The following is a 19589-nucleotide window of genomic DNA, read 5'->3' as shown; positions in this document are numbered from 1 at the left end:
CCACATTGAAAATCTCTAATATTTTCATGTAAACCTGGAAACAATCAGAAAGTTTGAGGGTCAGAAACATGAAGAAGAAATATTTAAGATTCTGCATTATTACTGACCAACTTAAATCGTTTGTACAAAAGCTCAGATCTCCGTTAGTCGTATCTCTTCCATTGACGCGTTCAGATTGACACTCAGGTGGATTTGATCTACTCATCAGAGGCTTGTTCAAGTAACTCAACTTGCAGCCAGTGTTCACCTGTTATAACTATGGCTTTAAAATATAAAGAAAAAACTTTTTCTTTGTCAACTTTTATTTATATGGCATATTCGATTATTTTCATTTATTGAAGTGTTACAGTTAATGAAGGCTGTGTTAAGTTGAGTTAAATTGCCTTTTCTGTGTTGTTTTTACATAAGTTTACATTTGGGCCACCAAAAATGTACTTTGGCCACCAAATTTAGGGGCTTGGTGGCCCTTGTGGCCAGTGCTTAAAAATATTAGTGTCTATCCCTGCTGATGTCAGCACAGCATTTATGGAGCAGGGTCGACTCTAATTCCTTTAGCTTGTTGGAATGACCAACTTCTACCATGGTATGTTGGAAACTCACAGCTGATCAGCTGGTAAATTTGAAAAAAATACAGGGGACCAGATATTTACTGAACAAGTTAATGGTTATTTTGCTGTTGCCCATGACGAGCATACATATTTGTTTCTAACACATTTACATCACAACTAAAAGTACTTTTTTCTTTAGACTTAAGCCATAAAGTAATACACATTCTTAAAATGTGACTTTGCTTGTCCCATTCCTCTGCTAGAAGCTGCTGCCTACGAAGAGTGATATATTTGATGCCGACTCCGAGAGTGACAGCGACAAAGACCGTCCAGCTGAGGCACCCATGAAGAAAAAGAAAAAGAAAAAGATTCGGGAAGAAGAAGAGGAATCACCGTCGAAGGAAAAAAAGAAGAAGAAGAAAGAGAAGCGGAAGGAGGATTTCAGGCCTCTACCGGCACCAGAGACCGATGAAGAAGAGGAGAGACCCCAGACTCCAACCTCTCCTCCCAAGGAGAAAAAGACTGAAACAAAAAAGCGTCTGGTTGACTCTGAAGAGGAGGACGACGAGCCTGTTCCCTCCAAAAAACACAAGAAGGAAAAGGGAAAAGATGGAGGAAAGCACAGGAGAGAAAAGTTAGAGGAAGGGAGGAAAAAGAAAGGGAAGAAGGAACGCAAGATCGAAACATCTGAAGATGAGGCAGCTGCCCCGCTGGAGGACGACCTGAGCGACAGCCCGTCAAAATCCCAAATAGACGATACTGAAAATCAGTCAGCAGAGACAATAACAAAGTCAGCCGAAAAGGCACGTTCAGAGGACAAGTCCAAACAAAAGAAGGGGAAATGGGAAGTAAAGCTGCAGGGCATTAAGGACCTCATCCAGGACAAAAAGGGCAAAAGGCCAGACGACACGCAGAGAGACAGCAGCCTCCAAAAACTAAAGAGCCTCACCTCGAAAAGCAAGGAGGAGGCTGCCCCTCTCTCCTCAGACTCCAGCGACAGCTCCATCCTACACAAGAAAGCTAAGAGCAAAGGGCAGGAGAGCACCTCAGCACCACCCAAAGTCCCATCTTCCTCCACATCGTCCTCCTCATCCTCCGTCACAGTCGCCAGTAGCACCAAGAGTAAAGAGGATGAGGTGGTTAAAGAGGAGGTACTGGGACAGAAGGATGCCACAGGCTCCACTAACCTATTCGAGAAGTTCCTTTTGAATTGCGAGGCCAAGGACCGTGCCCCTCGCAGGCAGCCGTCACATCAGCCCGCCGCAGAGAAGACCACCGCCAAACCCCCGAAGGTACAGTATTACTGCTTTTACTTTCATGATTCATTTATTAGTGTCAGACAAAGGTTAAAAAGATACCCATCACTATTTCCTAAAGCCAAACATGACATCCTCAAATATCTTGTTTTATCTGACCAGCAGTGGGAAACCCAAAGATTTTCAATTTACAATGATATTAAGCAAAGAAAGCAACAAATCCTCACTTTGGAGGACTGGGACCGGAGACTATTTGGCATTTTTGTGTTGAAAATGGACTTGCATGAATAAAATATTTGGAGATTAATTTTTGCAGGTTAGTCATTTCAGCTGTAATGTTTACTTTTATATTAGCCTGCATAATGTTGACATAAAAACAAGAGTCAAGTTGAAATTGGGGCACATGTGTATTCTACATACCATGAACAGTCAACTGGCTGATATGAAATTCACAAGAGAAAACCAGAACAATTTGAAGGCTGTTGTGGAATAGTGCACACACACACACACACACACCAGCGTCACCAAGAATATTTGTTGTATTATATTTTTATGTAGCTTCATATTTGCTCATGGCAGCCAGATGGAAAAGGGGGAGCTGATTAAGATTCAAGGTTGAATATGTTATTCTCATTTCAGCATAGTTGATAGGAATTTGCTTTAATGAGCTCACATAAAAAAACAAAGCAAGACACCTCAGGACACAACAGGACCACACTGACGACATGATTATAGAGCAGGTTTGAGTCACAACACCCGAGCACTTGCTGTATTTTATTTAAGAGACCGGTAGAAATATTATGAGATTTATTTAGATTCTTTATATCTGAGTCATCTACCAAAGTTACTGCAGTCCAAGTTTGGTAAATTTACAGATCATCATATTAACCAGTATCTTGATGAGTAAAAGGTCCAGTGTTGCAAACAGAAATACAGCCCAGGGTCCGACATAACCGGGCCAGTAAAAGTTTATGCACTGCCATCAGTGTCACGGCGGACAAATAAATCGGGGTCACCTGCCAGGCAGCCGATAAATAATTTGGAATCACAGCGCAGGGCCAGGTTTATATCACTCTGTGGCACAGCGCCACTGCTAAATGATGAACGCCACCGCTGTAAGTTCACGTTGTACATAATAATCACGACGAAAGCAAACCGTGCGCGCTTTCTTTACTTTGAACAGCTGATTGGAGCTAGTGGGGAGAGAATGGGATGTTTGCTTCTCCGTCTCTCTCCTCTGCTCTCTGTCAGCGCCTGCATGCACGAGGGCAGGGCTGAGCTACACACACACACACACACACACACACACACACACAGACCGGAGAGTCCACAGTGTACAGAATGAAACAGACTTTAGGGTATACTTGAGTCAACTATGACTGCGTGCTGCTGTAAGTATAACAAAATCCAGCAGTAAGGGAGACAGTATGAGCAATTTATAAAACAAACACAGGTTGAAAAAGCAGAACATAAACTTCAATACGTCTTTGACTTCCTGTTTATTTTACAGTTATATGGAACTTATTATACTAACAGGAAACTCTTTCGAACAAGCTTAAAACGGATGTTCATTGTATGAAACCATTGAGTCTAATTAGCTAAATATCTAAAAATGAGTTGGATTTTTGTAGACTTTAGGCTGACACCAGCCCGCCCCTCCTCTCCACCAGCGCTACCTGCAGCAGTGAGTCTGACCAGGACAAAATATGGAGAAACCTACATTTATACACCTTTCGTTTGCTGATCCAATATGTGCTTAATTTTATATTTTGCAAATTTGTGTAATATCAACATTACATATCCATAACTAAAGGGAAACAACCAAATCTAAAGGGAACTTAAGTGTTGATCGTATTATGTGATTAAATTACCAGAGTTATGGGGGAAAAAAGGATTACTTTTATTTTTGGGCTGCCGGGTCAGTGAAAATATACAAGGGACCAGTAAAACTCTGATCCATTGGCCAAGTGAGTCTTTGTCTTTAATTTTTTTCAGAATGGACATGACTACTGTCAAATGTTTGCCCTATTTGTTGTTGCTCAGTGTTTTGTCTGTAAAAACTGCTTGGTGTTAACATTGTTTTTGTATCATTTTGTCATTATTTTGTACATTAGCTAATAGGAAAGATTGAGAAGATCCCCAAGTCAACCAAAGAGTCTCCCGCTCAGAAACCAGACTTTGAGAAGACAAAGCAATCAGATGGTATGTACAAAGACACATACAAAAAAACATAACATACTTTTAGTTATTGTTGTTGCTTAGTTTGAACATGTTCATAGTCACATCAACCCAAACTGACTTCAGTTAATCAGCATCATAACACCAACTGGTAAAAACAAAGTGAAAGTGTGATTGCATCTGTATGCAGTATCTTACACAGGTACGCCCACCTTTGATCAGTTACAGTGTCAACAAGCATCACGTTATTATTTTTATTTTTTTTTATATATATATATATCTGAATTTTTCTATGCCCTAATATTGGCAATGTTGGCCCCAAAAATCCAATATGGGTCAGGCTTTAATTCAATGTAACTCATTGAATATAGTATGTTTATCTATTCCAACACAGCAGGCTGAGACCCCAGGTATATGTGGTAATATATATGAAATCATGAATCTCAACAGTTGACAAACTCAACCAGGCCTCCCCATAATGTCCAAGCTGTTTTCATTTTGAACTATGTCACTAGTTTATGAACTATAGCAAATGAGAAACAAGTCTCCACAGAGGAGAAAGGAAGAATCATAGCCATGAAGAGACAACAAGCTACTGTTTCCTCTGTTTCCGGGTTTGTTTGTCAGCTGCAATGGAGGAACAAAAGCTCTATAGACGTTTTTTTAACAATGTTCTAAGAAATATGACACCTTGTCTGCTCCTCCTCTAGTCCCTAGACCTGGCCAGAGTTATGGCTTCAGTCTGGACAGTGATGAGAGGGAAGGAGAGGAATCTATGGCAAAGCCGAAGCCTGGAGAGGATTCCCGGGAGCGAAGGGAGAAGACAGAGGATGCACAGCGGCCTGGCTGGGAGAGGAGAACCCCAACAGATGACAGGAAGAAGAGGAGAGAGGACAGTGAGCCTAGACTCTTCATAGCCTGTGATGACAATCAGGACACCCAGGACCCACTAGAAGGCACAGACAAATCTGGTATGCTTCTGATTGGCCAATGAACACTTTCTACTTCCAAATAACAGGTTATTGTTTCACGTCAAATGAAATTTGATGATTTTTGTAATACACATACACAGATTTGAAACCTACTGTAGTTGTGAACAATTTTGTTCAATACTTTTGAAAGTATTAGTAGATGAACTCTCCAAAGACCCTTTCACACATGCAGTCTACCCCTGAAATGTTCAGGAACATTTCCTGCATGGTGTCATGTGTGAATGGGAGCAGGGATGGATATTCAGTGAAATCTGTACCACTAGTTTCCCTCCTCAAGACCCAGTAACATTTCAGAGAAAATGCCGGTATGACTGTGGTGTGAATGAAAGCAGTAACATTACAGGGACAAGCACATTAATGATTATGTCCATCTGACAAAAGACGCTTTCACGCGAACCAATCACAAGACTCCACTAATGACGTATTTGAATCTGCGACTTGTTTACGGTTACCTAGCCAATGCTTTCGTGAGTGATTTGATAACTAACAAGCAATAACAACTTTGCAAACAAGTTTACAATTAAGACTGGCTGGAAAAAGGACAGATTCAGAAATAAGGGAGCTCCTCTCAGTCCACGCAGAGCAGTTGGCATCCATAAGTGTTGCATGACCACCATCTGCTGGACCCATCCATCTATTCCGACATTGACACGGCATGTGTAAAAAGGCGCAAGACGGAAATGTTTCTAAATGTGGCTGCATATGTAAATCATGAAAATCACCAGCAGTGCCTGAAAGGTTATCCCAGTAATTTACCGGGAACTATGTGTGAAAGAGGCTAAAGATGCAACTGAAAGCCCTGAAATAAGTTAATAAGAGGACCTTGAGTTAAGATTATTTTAGAACACAAGAATTTACTACAATGTAGGAGTACCTTGAGTCAAAAGTTTTAGGAGAGTAAGACAAGTTTTTAGCCTGCCAACTAATAATGTATCTGTGTCATGTATCTTTCTCATTGTGTCTCACACAGACAAGGGTCAAGCCACTTTGAGTCTAGGAATGGACCTCAATCTGGACTGGATGACTCTGGACGACTTTCAGAAACATCTGAACGGAGAGGATGAGATCCTGTCAGGTCCACCGTTATCACCCAGTGAGTATTTCTATTTATATCTTAGACCTGACTGCGGACTGACTACTGTTATCTAGCAGCGTACAAGGAGTTCATAGGTGATTTTCTGACTTGGTCAAAGATACTTGAAAGGCACTTGGTGGTTGTTACTCAAAACATTGGTAGTATTTGGAACTACCATTGGAATTTAAACTCTGACCTCATAGACCATTTTTCTAAACATTGGGACATCTGTTTTGGCATTGTAAAGTCCCAGTGGTGCAGCAGTTACAGCATCTTTATCTTCTGTAATGTGACCTATTTGGGCAGAAAGTCACTCATTTTCTTCTACCTCTGGCTGTACTTAACACCATGCATTATTTTGGAAAAATGGTCAGATGTTTGTTTAAGTCCTGGCACATGGTGGTCACAAGCAAGAGATGTCTATCCTCATAATGGGAAACATTTCAACTTCTGGTGGAGACGGGAAGTTAAAAGACAAAACAACGGGGTTGGAGCACTTCTTTGATGCTGAAACACAGAAGGTCAATAGTTAAGACAGGAATTTGATCACTACATGCACACCTTGCTCACCCATGTTGTTAAATCAGGAGGAGGAGAACAAGGGAGAAATTAATAAATTGGAGCACAAGCACGCTCTTTTAGAAATGTGAAAGTTTAAGCAGACTGATAATCAAACACACATCATATGATACTGCTCTGCTAGGTGCTGTGACCCACTAGCTAATGGTCAAGTGCAGTTTTTTACAAAATGAGTCATCAAAACCAAGAGATAAGTGAACTGTTAAGACAGGGACAGTGGAGTGCTCTGCTGTGTCTCCAGCAGTGGAGAGCAGCCTCTCTGCTGCATCATTAGTACCATGGAAATCTATGTTTATCCTCAATGGTGTACATATGCAGGGCTTTTAAAATAAAACAGACCATGGGCCAAGTTATTTTCATGGCCTCACCAGAGTTGGTTTAACTTTTGTAAGTGTGTGTTGGTCAACTGGTCTCGTTTGTTTGGTGAGAGTTTGGTGCTCGCTCTGCTCCGCTACCATTAGTCTGTGGGTGATAAGGTACAAAGCATTCACAAAATACTTCACCTTCATCTTTTAAAGCTAATTATTAAATTGTTAAACCCAAAGTGTATGCATATGCTTTCCTTTTCTTGTGGATGAACTATAAGATTACTCTACTATGTGCACGCTGTACACTTCCCAGTGCTGCACTGTGCCCTCATGGTTGACTTCTGACTTCTTTTTTTATTCTGTCCACATAACGTCCATCAGTCATAAACCAAAGTATTGGACGAATCAAAATTTAGACTTAATGATGGCACTAGATGAAAAGTTAAATCATCACCAAAGTCATTACAATTCATCCTTAAAAAATTATACTATTTGAGGACATTGTTATTGTTTATTTATTTTTTTCACTATATCTTGTAAAAATATTTTTGAAGGTAAGATCTATAATGTGTATTTTCCCACCTTGTTCCTGTCAGGTGAGTTGCGGGATGCTGTGAAAAGTGGAGATTACATGGCTGTAAAATTGGCACTTAACTCCAAAGAGGACTACAATCTGGACCAAGAGGTATGTTTTATTCCCTCTAAAATGTTTTATTGTAACAAATATATAAACCCATTCACCCAAACCATCTCATTTCTTTCTGCTGATAATGTTGTGACTTATTTTAGTTTTATTTTATTTTTTTATTTATAATAATCTATACCTCTAGGCTTCTTGAGCCTTCAAGATAAAGGCACATTTTACAAGCTTAAAGCTTGCACCTTGGTTGCCCCCAGTGTGTATGTGTGGGAGTGATTGTGCAGTCTGGTGAACAGTATAGAATTTATGGATGAACAGTATAACATGGTGCTGCGTCTGTCAAATATGGCACTAATAAGGCTGAATACATGCCCACCCTGGTCCTCTGCACTACAAATGCATGAACTGACATTGCTTTAAAATCACAAATTAGTTTGCAAAGGAGAAGCAACGCGGTTGGAAATATGTGAAATATGTTCGAAATTTGACATAAACAACAGTGGTCCATGAGTTGTGGCGTGCCTCCACATGGGGCAGTACATTATGTTAGCCTATCTAAACACAAACTACGTTCAAAAATATCACGGTGGTGTTTGTTGTGATGGCACATAATTGCTTGTAGACAATTTTCTGACACAGATAAAATAATCCGCATGTGATTTGACTTGATCAAATTTGGGACTTCTGGAACCTGGTCTAGGAGACCCTGTAATAAATTTAGTTATTTATATATATATATATATATATATATATATATATATATATATATATAAAACAAATAATGAACATTGAACTTTAGGGGAGCAGCTTACTAGGGCTACATGAAGTAGCAGCGATGACTCGACCCCATTGCATTCAAAGGATATTAATAACTAACTTCTACAGTACGTATACAGTAGATGGGGGAAAAAAATTTAAATTGTGCACCAAGGAATCTGTCTCTTCAAGATCTACATCCACAGATTTTACTCAAGAAGTTTTTCACAACTCCCAAGCACTTCTGCTCAACACCAGGTAAGAGTGTGATCTCATGTTTTCTTAAAATTGTTTTATGGAAAATTAAATATATCATCTTAAGCAATGTTGTTATGGTGTAATTTTTTTATAAAGCAGCAATTTAATCCAACAGTAAAACTATTCTTGATTCTGTACTATGAAGCAGAAATAACTAATAAGTAATAGATATTGTGAAATTATAGGGCTGTTTTACTAACTTTCAACCTAATTGTATTGTTCTGATATGAGCAGAATATAAAGAAAGAAAAAAAGTCCCCACTGACCTCTGTGTTAAGAGATCTCGCTGCCTCTCTCTGGTGTCAGCTGACATAAAATGCACTTTGCTCTAATTACTAGCTGCTGTTAGCAGCTGAAGTTAAGATTAGCTTATTTTATCAATAATTCTGCTGTGAAATGTCACATATCAATACATTGCTAATATGACTGATGGGATTTGAAAGGAAGAAATTTCAAATTGTTGTAAGTAAAACTAATTTCCACAGCTGGCCGATATGCAGCGTCAAATTTAGGCAGCTATATAGTGTTAAGGGCTATTTATGTATAACTGTACCCTGACATTGGTAACATCAACCTTTATTATATATTTATCATGGTGTGTGCACATTAGAACTATGGTGTCATCTTTCCTTGCAGTGAGCAAGCTGATGGAAGAAGACACTGAACACATCGTTATTGGACAAGATGAACCCTTTGAAGCAGGTACATATATGCTTTCAGAACATGTATCATCATCATGATCATAGCACAGTAATTATTATGTCCTCAGGATCCTTTTTTATTTTCATTTTTTTCACCATCCAAGAGTTTAAAGAATAGACAACATCTAGTCAGAAAACCTAATGTGTATATATGGGGATGGCTGAACACCATTTAAGTGTTCTCTTGTTTTGCATGTGTACCTGGCCTGGTCCAGGACTCTGTGTTTTTAGCCACATTGAATACATGTTGTGTTAAATCACCAGTTTCATAGATTTTACTGTAAAAACACCAATATGCCAAACCAAAATCTTTTGTATATAAGATCAAAAGTAACATTGTTTTGATTGCAAATCATGAATGTAGGTCTAGTGTCAGTGCATATTCTTTTCTGTCCATGTAGCATTTCATCCAACACCCCATGACTACATATTCTTGGTTAGACATTTACAATGTCAAAACGCTGCTTGATCCAATAAAGCCATTAACTGTTCTTGAATGGGTCACATGTGGTTTTTGTACTGGAGATTTGAGAGGTGTCAGGGGTTTTTCACACCAATGTTGGGCTAAAAAGTGATGTGTGGCCATCACATTGGCTTCTGTTTGAATGAGCCTGGATCTTGGTGGGGCATTGCCAAGGTGCTGATGCGTTACACAGCAATTGAAAAATGTGCCAATGATTTTGAAAAGGCAATACCAAAAATGTTACTTATCACCAGTTAACAAAAATCAAAATTCAAACCAAATTTTAGGTTTAGCTTTTGTTTTTGTTTTTTCCCAACATTTATTTCCGGTCTGTCTTTTAAGTTCACTCAATCAAATTATTCACGGGGTCTGATTTGGCAATGAGTCTTACATATACTTGTTCTTTTACAGGCGTGTACTATTGGTGAGAAGAGGTCATTTGAAGGAGAGACGAGCTTGATTGAAGAGAGAAGTTCGAGTGATGCTCTTAGGTTGACTTCTAACCTTGACAGTGCAAGAAATGAAGAGGGTAATCCAAGAGTAGAGGAGAATATTCCACAAGATTTGGATGGGCCAAAAGATGGCGAGAAAATGCCAAGGGGCCCTGCCAGTACAAACACTGAGCAATTGACAGTGAGGGAACATGAAAATATCCAGAAAGGTGTGAAGGACATAAATGAATCCCAAAATGCTGCTTGTGATTCAGCTACCATGCAGGGAAGTCAAGGAAAGGAAGACCAGAAGCAAGCAGAGGAAGACAAGATGTCAGATGACACAAAAGTTGGTTTATCAAGTAAAATGAGTTTTAACTTTGATAATTCAAATCCAACCAGCGCTGCAGAAGGGATGCTGACGAGGGACTACAAAATAACAGAACAAAATGGTGAAGTTAACAAACAAAGTTCCCCTGAGCAAGCAAATGACTCAAGTGACGAGGCAGAGGATGTGGTGACAGGTCACTCAGGTGATACAGATCAAATTATGTCTGAGTTGAGCTCAAAGGAAATTGCTAAAACGCAATCACACCACCGTAGGAAAACTCTAGAGAGGAAACAGCCAACACGATCGAGTTTAAGGACCTGTAAGAAAGTGCTTGAAACAACACCTGTCAAAGCAGTTAATGAAAAAAAGGAGTCATGCAAAAAGCACTTCTGTTTATATTGCAAAATGGCGTTTACCCAACTTGCAAAGCATTTGGAAAGGAAGCATGCAGAGGAAACGGATGTTGCCCACGCAATACACTTTCCCAAAGGTTCCAAAGTCAGACAGACTTTGCTTGACCAAATTCGCAATAAAGGAGATTATGAACATAATTGCAAAGTTCTCAAAAGTGGAGAAGGGGAAATTGTGACCAAGAAACAGGTGAAAAATCCTAGCATATCTGTTCGTGACTTCCTGCCTTGCCAGCACTGCTTTGCTTTTTATCGCAAAACTGACTTGTGGAGACATGAGCGGTCATGTAAGGCCAGAAAGGGAGATCAAAAGCTCACCGAAAGGACAAAAAGAGGCAGGATCCACAGTGCTGCTTCCCGGCTGCTTCCAATGTCAGAGTTCTTAACTGGAGGCTGCAAGGAAATCATCCACATCATGCATCAAGATGACATTTCAAGGCACATCAGAAATGACCCACTTATTTGCAAATATGGCAATGCACTGTCTGCTAAGTATGATCATGACAAGTCTCAGTTTGCTTATATTGCCCAAAAGATGAGGGAACTGGGTAGATTTGTGCTTGCTGTAAATGAGCTTGACAATAGTGTGCAATATTTGCATGAAATATGTCTACCATCCAGATTTGAATTAGCCGTTGAAGGGGCCAAAAGAGCTAGTGGTTTTGATCCCAGTTCCAGTAAGTTTAAAACAGTTTCCCTTGTCTCAAAGATAGGGTACTCTTTGAAACGAGCTGCAGAAATAGCTTTCGGAGAAAGTCGCATGACAGAGGACAGTGAAACTGAAAGTGAAGTGAAAAAGTTCATACAGCTTCTTGATACAAAATGGAGCGAGTGTTTTTCTCGCAAAGCTCTTGCACTATCTCTAAAGCAAGAGGTCAAGAAAGTGGAAGTAGACAAGTCAACTGTGACAGAAGATTTGATAAAACTCCACAGATTTATCACAGTGGAAGAAGATGAAGCAAGAAAGGAACTAAAAGAAAGTCCTAGCTTATCAACATGGAAAAAGCTCAGCGAAGCTACTCTAGCAGATGTGTGCCTCTTCAATAGGGGAAGGGTAGGAAATATTGGTAGAATGCTCTTGCAAACTTACACTAGCATAAAGAGCAGGGGAAATTTTGTGGCCTCTGCGGATCAAATAAGGAAAAGCACCAAATTGGAGCTGGACCTCAGTGACAGTTTTACTAGGTTAGAACTAGAAGGTCAGTATGGAAGGAACATGCTGGTTCTGCTAACTGAAAGGATGGTTTTGTCAATTGACTTACTCATTGAAAATCGAGAGGAAGCAGGTGTGTCAAAAACTAACCCATACCTGTTTGCACGGACTGAAGGCCCATCCTTCATCAGAGGATTGGATTGTTTCCGAAGGGCTGCAATGGAATGTGGAGTTAAAAACCCAGAAGCACTTCTGTCCTCATCGTTAAGAGAGCAAATTGCCAGCTGCTGGCAGCTAATGAGCCTCAGTGAACGTGAATGGGATCAAGTGGCCAAGCTAGTGGGAAGGAGCAGCCAGGAGTGTTACAGACTCTCCAAGAATGCATCACAGCTGGAGGAAGTGAGCAAACAACTTCTCAAAATGGATCGAACACTACCATCAAGTCCACCTGGCACTGCAAGAGATGGTATGCATCTTTTGCTTTATTCTGGATTGTTTTAGATCTACGTGTTCTTTGATTACAAAGATCAAATGGCAAATAGCCAGTGCCGTCAAAGTAGCTATAGTTTACATTTGACGAAACAATCTCCCCTCAAAGTCCACTTGCTTGTTCTAGAACGTTGGACTGTATCACACAGTCTTCATTAGCAGTTTTCTCAGTTGTCATGGAACTGTAGATGTTCAGACTTCTCATTATTCTGACCCTTTTTTAGGACTTCTCTTCTCTACCATGTTTGACTAAAAGTCAAGTTTCACAGTTCATTCTTGACCGTTGAAACAGTAGCTGACAAAACAATCTCCACTCAAGGTCAACTTGTCCTTGCTAGTTCTGTGTGAACCTTTGACCATATCAGATGGTCTTAGAAATGACAACTAATAAAACTAAATCTTGCTGTTTCCAAGGTCAAGAATGAACTGTCAAGCTCTACAATTAAGAGTTTTATCATTTTATATTGAGAGACTATTGCTTTTTTAATGGGACGATAATTTTATTTTTATTTTATATAACCATGATTCTCTACACTCTTTTTAGGAACTGCACAGAAGACCGCTTTAAAGAGAAGACCTTGGAGTGAGAAGGAGCAGGCTGCAGTGAAGCGTTTCTTGAGTGAATTTATAACAAGGATGAAAGTCCCGGGTAAAAAGGAGTGCAATGCTTGCATTGCTGCCGAACCAGATCTTGGTGGAAGATCTTGGACAGATGTCAAAAATTATGTACACAACACACTACAGACAATACGGAGGCGAAATAACCAGCAGAATTCTGAAGGGAATGTAAATGTTTTGAATCCAAAGAGTCCAAAAGCTGAAGTCCAAACTGCAGAGAAAGATTTGCAAGATGCAAATGTTGTCTGTAGTATGACAACAGTGCATCCAGATCACCTGAGAGACAGTTCGGATTGTTGTATGTCAATGGCAACACTCTCCCAAGCAGCACCATTCTCCCAAGAGATGACTTCAGTTTATGCATCCTTGTGTTCCACCAGTACAAATATGATCCATTCAAGTCAGCCATTGATTTCTACTTTCACGCCATTGAATGCTACTGATACACAAGTGGTTCCCACATTTACTCCACACAACACCACAAATTCACTAATGTCTCCTGTATACACATCAGAGAACAACAGAATTCTGCCAATGACTCCGTCATATACACAGAATACCACAAGTATTCCACCCCCCTCTGTGTATATGCCACAGGACCCTGCAAATTCACCAATGATTCCTACTTTTAGCCAACTCAATGCTCCAAGTACCTCAATGGTTCCTACATTCACGCCATTGAATCCTCCAAGTACACCAATGGGCCCTGCATTCTCACCACTAAATGACAGAAGTAGGCCTATCATTTCTTCATTCACACCTCTGAACCATTCAGGTACACCAGGTTACCCCACAAGCCCACCTAGGGCCTCCACAACTGCACAGGTTGTCCCAACAATACTTGGACCCGGTGTTACTGACAGAGCACCAGTGTTACAGGAAAGTACATCCATGTCCGCCACAGGAAAACAAGTCACCTCAGCTGTGAAGCCTCAGAAGAGAAACAAAAGGTTGTGGAGTGAGGAGGAACAGGCAGCCGTCAGGCGTCAGCTTGGAGACTTCTGTAAACTGGTTAAAATACCAGGCAAAAAGGATTGTGATGCATGTTTAGCCGCTGAACCTGCCTTAAGCAGCAGAACATGGAGGGAAGTTAAATATTTTGTACATAACTCAATTCAGTCAATGAAAAGAAGAGGTTATGCAGTCGCCTCCAAACAAATTGGAGGACAGGAACTAGAAACTCATAATTCTCATAATTCAAACACAGAGTGGGATGGTCCTGTTTATCTGTCCCTGTGAATATTCTTAATGGACAAGTTGGAAAACAATAAGTGATCTGCAATATTTTAGAAGTGTGCGGGGGCTGTGGCTTTAACCTCAAATTATATGAGGTTTAAAAATTCAGCAGATGTGACAATGTTGTAAAATGTACTGTCAGTAAATCTTGGTCTCAGTAGCCATACTGATCTTGACAACGTTTACAGACTGCCCTGCCATTGTTTTAGTCACATGTTTTAAAAAGATCCTGAAGTATTCAGAACCAAGTCCACCGGACCAAGCTGTTGGTGTACTATTGCATGAGTATACAGTAAATGGGTGAAACTAAGAACATTTGTACTGTAGCCTTGGCTCAGAAAAAGCAGATATTAATGTTTAATATGGTTAGTTTGCATATACAGTACCAATGTAACATGTCAAATATGTAACACTGTCAATTTGTTAAATCATCTAGAAAGTGTTCTGATTTTAGATGTGTGATCAGTATCATACATGATCAGTGTAGTAACCGTGAACCTCATTTGCTAGGATTTGCAACCTGCCACCAGTCATTGGCTGTGGCAAGCAGCTACTGTGGCACCCAAACATGCTTTCACAATTTCAAACACAATATTTGTAAAAGGTGGTGTAAGCAATGGCTTAATTGGTTGGGAACCCCCAGCTACCATGACCAGGGCATCTCCCAACCTGCACTGAGCAAAGGTAGCCTCAGTGACTGTACATTTCCAGAGGGATTTCTACTCTTCTTTACTTCAAAACTTACATAGACGTCTATCTTTATGCCTGTACTGTTTTGAGTAGCATTTTTATGAATTTTGATGATCAAAAAAGAAAGAGTACCTACCAGCAAATATTTGCAGCCACTCCTTCCAGTATGATAGATGTGTGTTGACTTCCTTTGCATAATTCCCAAATGCCTGGCCCAAGTGTACTGTATTCCTGCTTTAGCCAGTAGCCCATATTGTAGATGGCCCCTGATAGCCTGCAGCAGTAAAACATACCTTCCTTGCTGATGTTAGAGAATTAGGAGCTCTATGTTTATACCTCTCACTTAAATATTGAAAAATTATGTTGATAAATGTCCATTATCTTCATTTATGTTTTTTTTCATGTGTATTAACAATCTGCCGAAAGGTTTGGTTGTCTTTTTGTATCACTATACAGCAACTGTGTAGACCATTTTAGTACTTAAATTGTATTTTGATGTACTCTTATTTGAGGCAAAACACACTGTAGTGCTCTCATTTGTATTACATTGTTTTAAACTTATTTTGTTGCCAAGATCAGATTGCCTTATGTTGTTTATTTGCTTTATTCAAATTTTTTCCTACCCTTGTTGATTGCACGTAACACACAGCAGAGCAGAGTTGTTACTCGCTACTAACCACCTTTGCCAGTACACCAACAGGTTATTTTTAAGGTGAAGTGATATTTGACAGGGTTTGAAAGAAGATTGATAATGAAAATGGCATCCTTTTTATATTTTTAAATGTAAAGGGATGGGCATAAATCTGGGATAGCTAGACTGTTCCAGTCATTCAACAGTGGATGAAAAGGTTAGTTTCCTTTTCTTTGGAAACAATGTAAATTAAATTCAGATTGTTTTTGTGTTGTCACCCTAATTTGCAACTGCCGTTTAGAAATTACAAAAACACAATCATTGTTTTGATGCTCTGTCAAACCAAACTCAGTGATGCCACAGTATGATTGTCCACAGGATATGTTGTTTGTGCATTTGACCACTGAATCAAAATAATTGCAGTATGTTTTAGGTTTTTACCCAGTACCCCTTTCATATACAAACCTGAGTTTGGCACATAATATTGAACACGGGTTCAACTTGCATTACCTTTAGCAGACTGCTGGTCACAGTATTTACAACTGTAGTCGTGGATTTGTAGACTGGATATGTCAATGCTAAACAGGGTTGTCACATTTCAGTTTCAGAATTTGTTAAATGTAGTGTTTATTTTAAACTGACTGGATATTAACAAGGAACTGATAAGACACATGGTGTGTGGGCGATCTGTTTGCTCAGGTCACTAAACTTCATCATCTACATATAGTCTACAGTTATTTTCATCTTTGTAATCAAAAATAAGCAGGAGTTATGGTTAAGATTTGCAGACAGCCAAACTGCTATTTGTCACAGACAAAAGCCTTTTGTGTTGTCCTTAGTAGCTGCTATATTGAACCTGTGTAGAGTAACCTGCGTTCACCCTTTCGTACCATAGCCAGTGTCAGACATCCAGAAACCCTGGCTGTGAACAGGGCTGCATACCCGGGTCATATAACTTATTCACACCAGTAGCAATCATGTTTTTCCTGGGTTGTTGAATCAGTGTGGAGTATATCTGTGTTGCAGTATATACAGTAGTTAGAGTTATGCTCCAGATACAGTTGTGTTTGGAAAATAATCTGTGAAAGGTCCACAGATGATGTATGATCGTTCAGATACTACCATTTCTGTTTGGTGTTCCAAAACGGATGTGTTTTATTCCCTGTAAAATAGATTGCTTTTTTCCATTGCTATTGTATAAGCACACCTGTTACTCTTCATCTTGTTGTAATTATGTTGCCCTCAGTTAATGCTTTTTATCAAGTATTGTAAGGAACCTATAACCTGTGCTTGTACAATAAAATGCTTCTTGGCTTAAAATTTGAAGATTTTGTTGTTATGAAGACATAAGACATCTCAGACTTCACTGGGGTGTATATGTATTTGCATAGTTAATTGTTGAAATGTTTCCTTTTTTATCTGATTCCCCAAACTTTTTAGAATATGAAGTGCTGAAGGACTGTTGAGTTTTCAATTTGCATTTGTAGTTTAAAGATTTTTTTTTTGTAAATCTGGTGAATATCAGGAAGCCTTTAGACAGTTCTTTAGATTTGAACTTTTTGTCATAATGTTTGAACTCCAAACATGCATATATCTTGCTGTTTGTTAATATGTAAACTTTAGTAAAAGCATGGCATGACTTTGCTGTAACCCACTAACAGGATCTGTGTAAATTGTTGTTGCATTTGTCAGTAGATTTCATCATAACTCATCCCAGTTTTTTCTCCTACTTTATTAAGCCAAATTCAACTAAATATATCTTTATGCAACATGTATTCTTATATGTGTTAAACTCTGTTGGTGACCAAGGAATTAAATGCTGCCCTGTAGATGACACAAAGAAAAAAATGAAGAGAAATCTCCGCAGCTGACCAAGTAATTGTTCAGTCAACCTCTTCCATCACATCATGCTCCCTCAGACATTCAATGGTCACGCCATAGTTAGAAATGTAGCAGCAGGGTGGTGTAGTGGACTTTGGGTACCACTGTTGCTTCACAGCAAGAATGCTCTGGGTTCAAATCTGCTGCCTGGTTCAAGCTTTTCTCTGTGGATTTTGCATGCTCTTCTTGTACCTATGTGGGTTTTGTCCAGGTGTTTTGGTTTCCTCCCAGTCTAAAGACAGATTAGGTCAACTGGCAACTCTTAATATCCTGTAGGGGTGTGTGTTTGTGTGTGTGTGTCAGCTCTGTTATAGACTGGCGACTTGTCAAGGTCGTATCCGGCCTCTTGCCCAATGTCAATTGGTATATTTTCCAGCCCCCCACAACCCTGCAATAGATAAGCGGATTTAGATAATGGATGGAAATATGATAAGAATCAGATCAAATTGATTTATATTATTGCTATTCCAAGCAATCATGATCACAAAACTGCTCAAACCCTCTCGCTTAATATGCACATTTATTCATTTACATCATTTATGAAGCAACCCACTGTATTACACATCAAATTTCTACTGAGGGACCATAAACTGCTCCAGCTGGCTCTGATTATATGATGTATGTGGGAAAATATTCATCATTCTGTAAGGAAATGATTATTTCAAAATGCATACAATCATTTACAGCCAGCTGGATTGAACATATAGTCTTTCTCAAATACAACTGTAAACCATGAAGTAATTACTATACTGCATTACGATTCAGTTTTAACTTGTAACCTTGTTACACCAATGGACTCACCAGTTTGCAAAGTCCTAGAATTGGTAATGCTGTGATGGCCTGAAAAGACGCTGGTTATCTCGACCTCAGCAAGATGAGGGATTACTGTCAGGGTGGGGACTTTAATAATTGTAAGTGCAGGGCTAACACCATGCTTAATAGCACAACACAGAAGTGACTCAAGTGTCTTCTGAGGGCAAAATAGAAAATAACAGCTCCAAAAAATGTTTGGTTTAAGTTTTAGAAACACCCCCACTTCAGCTGTAATTCTTTACAAACTGCTAATTAACAGTGCACAGCAGTTCAGTAGGAAGCTTTTCATTGTTCCCTCTTCATTTGTAATATTGTAGCTTTGTATCTGTCGGTGTTATTCCACAGGACGTCAGTGGTATGTCTCTGAGTATGCTGGCAGCAGCAGGGGGGCAGGACGACATCCTCAGGTTACTGATAAAAAAGGCAGTGAGGGTGAATGGACGACAGAAGAACGGCACCACTGCCCTGATGCATGCTGCTGAAAAGGTAATGCAGACTCGCACCCAAGAAGAGAAAAGGTCTTTACCTATACAGTGAATATGAACACTATATTTAATTTAGAATTCCCACTGTAGCCAGAGATATTCAAAAGTTTGATGCAGCACGAAACACTATGTAGTCAGACAGTCAGAGTACCGTCATACTCCACAGTAGTATCATTATGTAAGGTGGGAACTGCATATTCTCATGCAATATTCACAAACAATGTACGATAGTGAATCGGTGTGTGGAGACCCTTGCAGATTGAAATACAGACCATTTTTGTGTATATTCTCACTTTTATTTTTATTTCCATCCTGTGTCAGAATTTCTTAACGACTGTGGCTATCCTGCTGGAGGCGGGCTCCTACGTCAACGCTCAAACACTAGGAGGGGAGACGGCACTGATGAAGGTAACACACAAACCTCGTTTAATACAGGACAATGAACCCAAACCAAGTCTGATCATTTATACCAGACACAGGTGTTATCAACAGTTAATCCCTAGTCACACAAGACCTGGTTCTTCAAATGCAGATTCATGGTTGAGAGAGCTAGAAGTCATTAGTATTTACTACAGGGTTATAGAAATACTCAAATGAATAACAATTTAGTATACCAACAGTTGTCATAGTAGCAAACGCTGGACAATAATTTAGTATTATCATTTAA

General features: G+C 39.6%; 1 protein-coding gene across 3 annotated transcripts in view; it reads left to right on the top strand.

The window, feature by feature from the left end:
* Positions 1-19589, top strand: part of mphosph8 (M-phase phosphoprotein 8) — a 32641-nt gene that overhangs the window by 5465 nt on the left and 7587 nt on the right. Inside the window, exons 3-9 of one of the 3 annotated variants that reach the window (XM_067604355.1) lie at positions 812-1840; positions 3919-4006; positions 4693-4953; positions 5945-6067; positions 7533-7621; positions 18783-18923; positions 19244-19330. In XM_067604355.1, coding sequence (XP_067460456.1) covers positions 812-1840; positions 3919-4006; positions 4693-4953; positions 5945-6067; positions 7533-7621; positions 18783-18923; positions 19244-19330 — 1818 coding nt within the window. Of the gene's footprint in view, positions 1-811; positions 1841-3918; positions 4007-4692; positions 4954-5944; positions 6068-7532; positions 7622-10165; positions 12546-13112; positions 17064-18782; positions 18924-19243; positions 19331-19589 lie in introns of those variants that run through there. The other 2 variants (XM_067604354.1, XM_067604353.1) reach the window with 2 other exon arrangements.

This window comes from Thunnus thynnus, chromosome 11, assembly GCF_963924715.1.
Source record: "Thunnus thynnus chromosome 11, fThuThy2.1, whole genome shotgun sequence".
In the NCBI taxonomy this organism is placed as follows: Eukaryota; Metazoa; Chordata; class Actinopteri; order Scombriformes; family Scombridae; genus Thunnus; species Thunnus thynnus.
The sequence above is the reverse complement of the archived record's forward strand: the minus strand, read 5'-3'. Positions and strand labels throughout refer to the sequence as shown.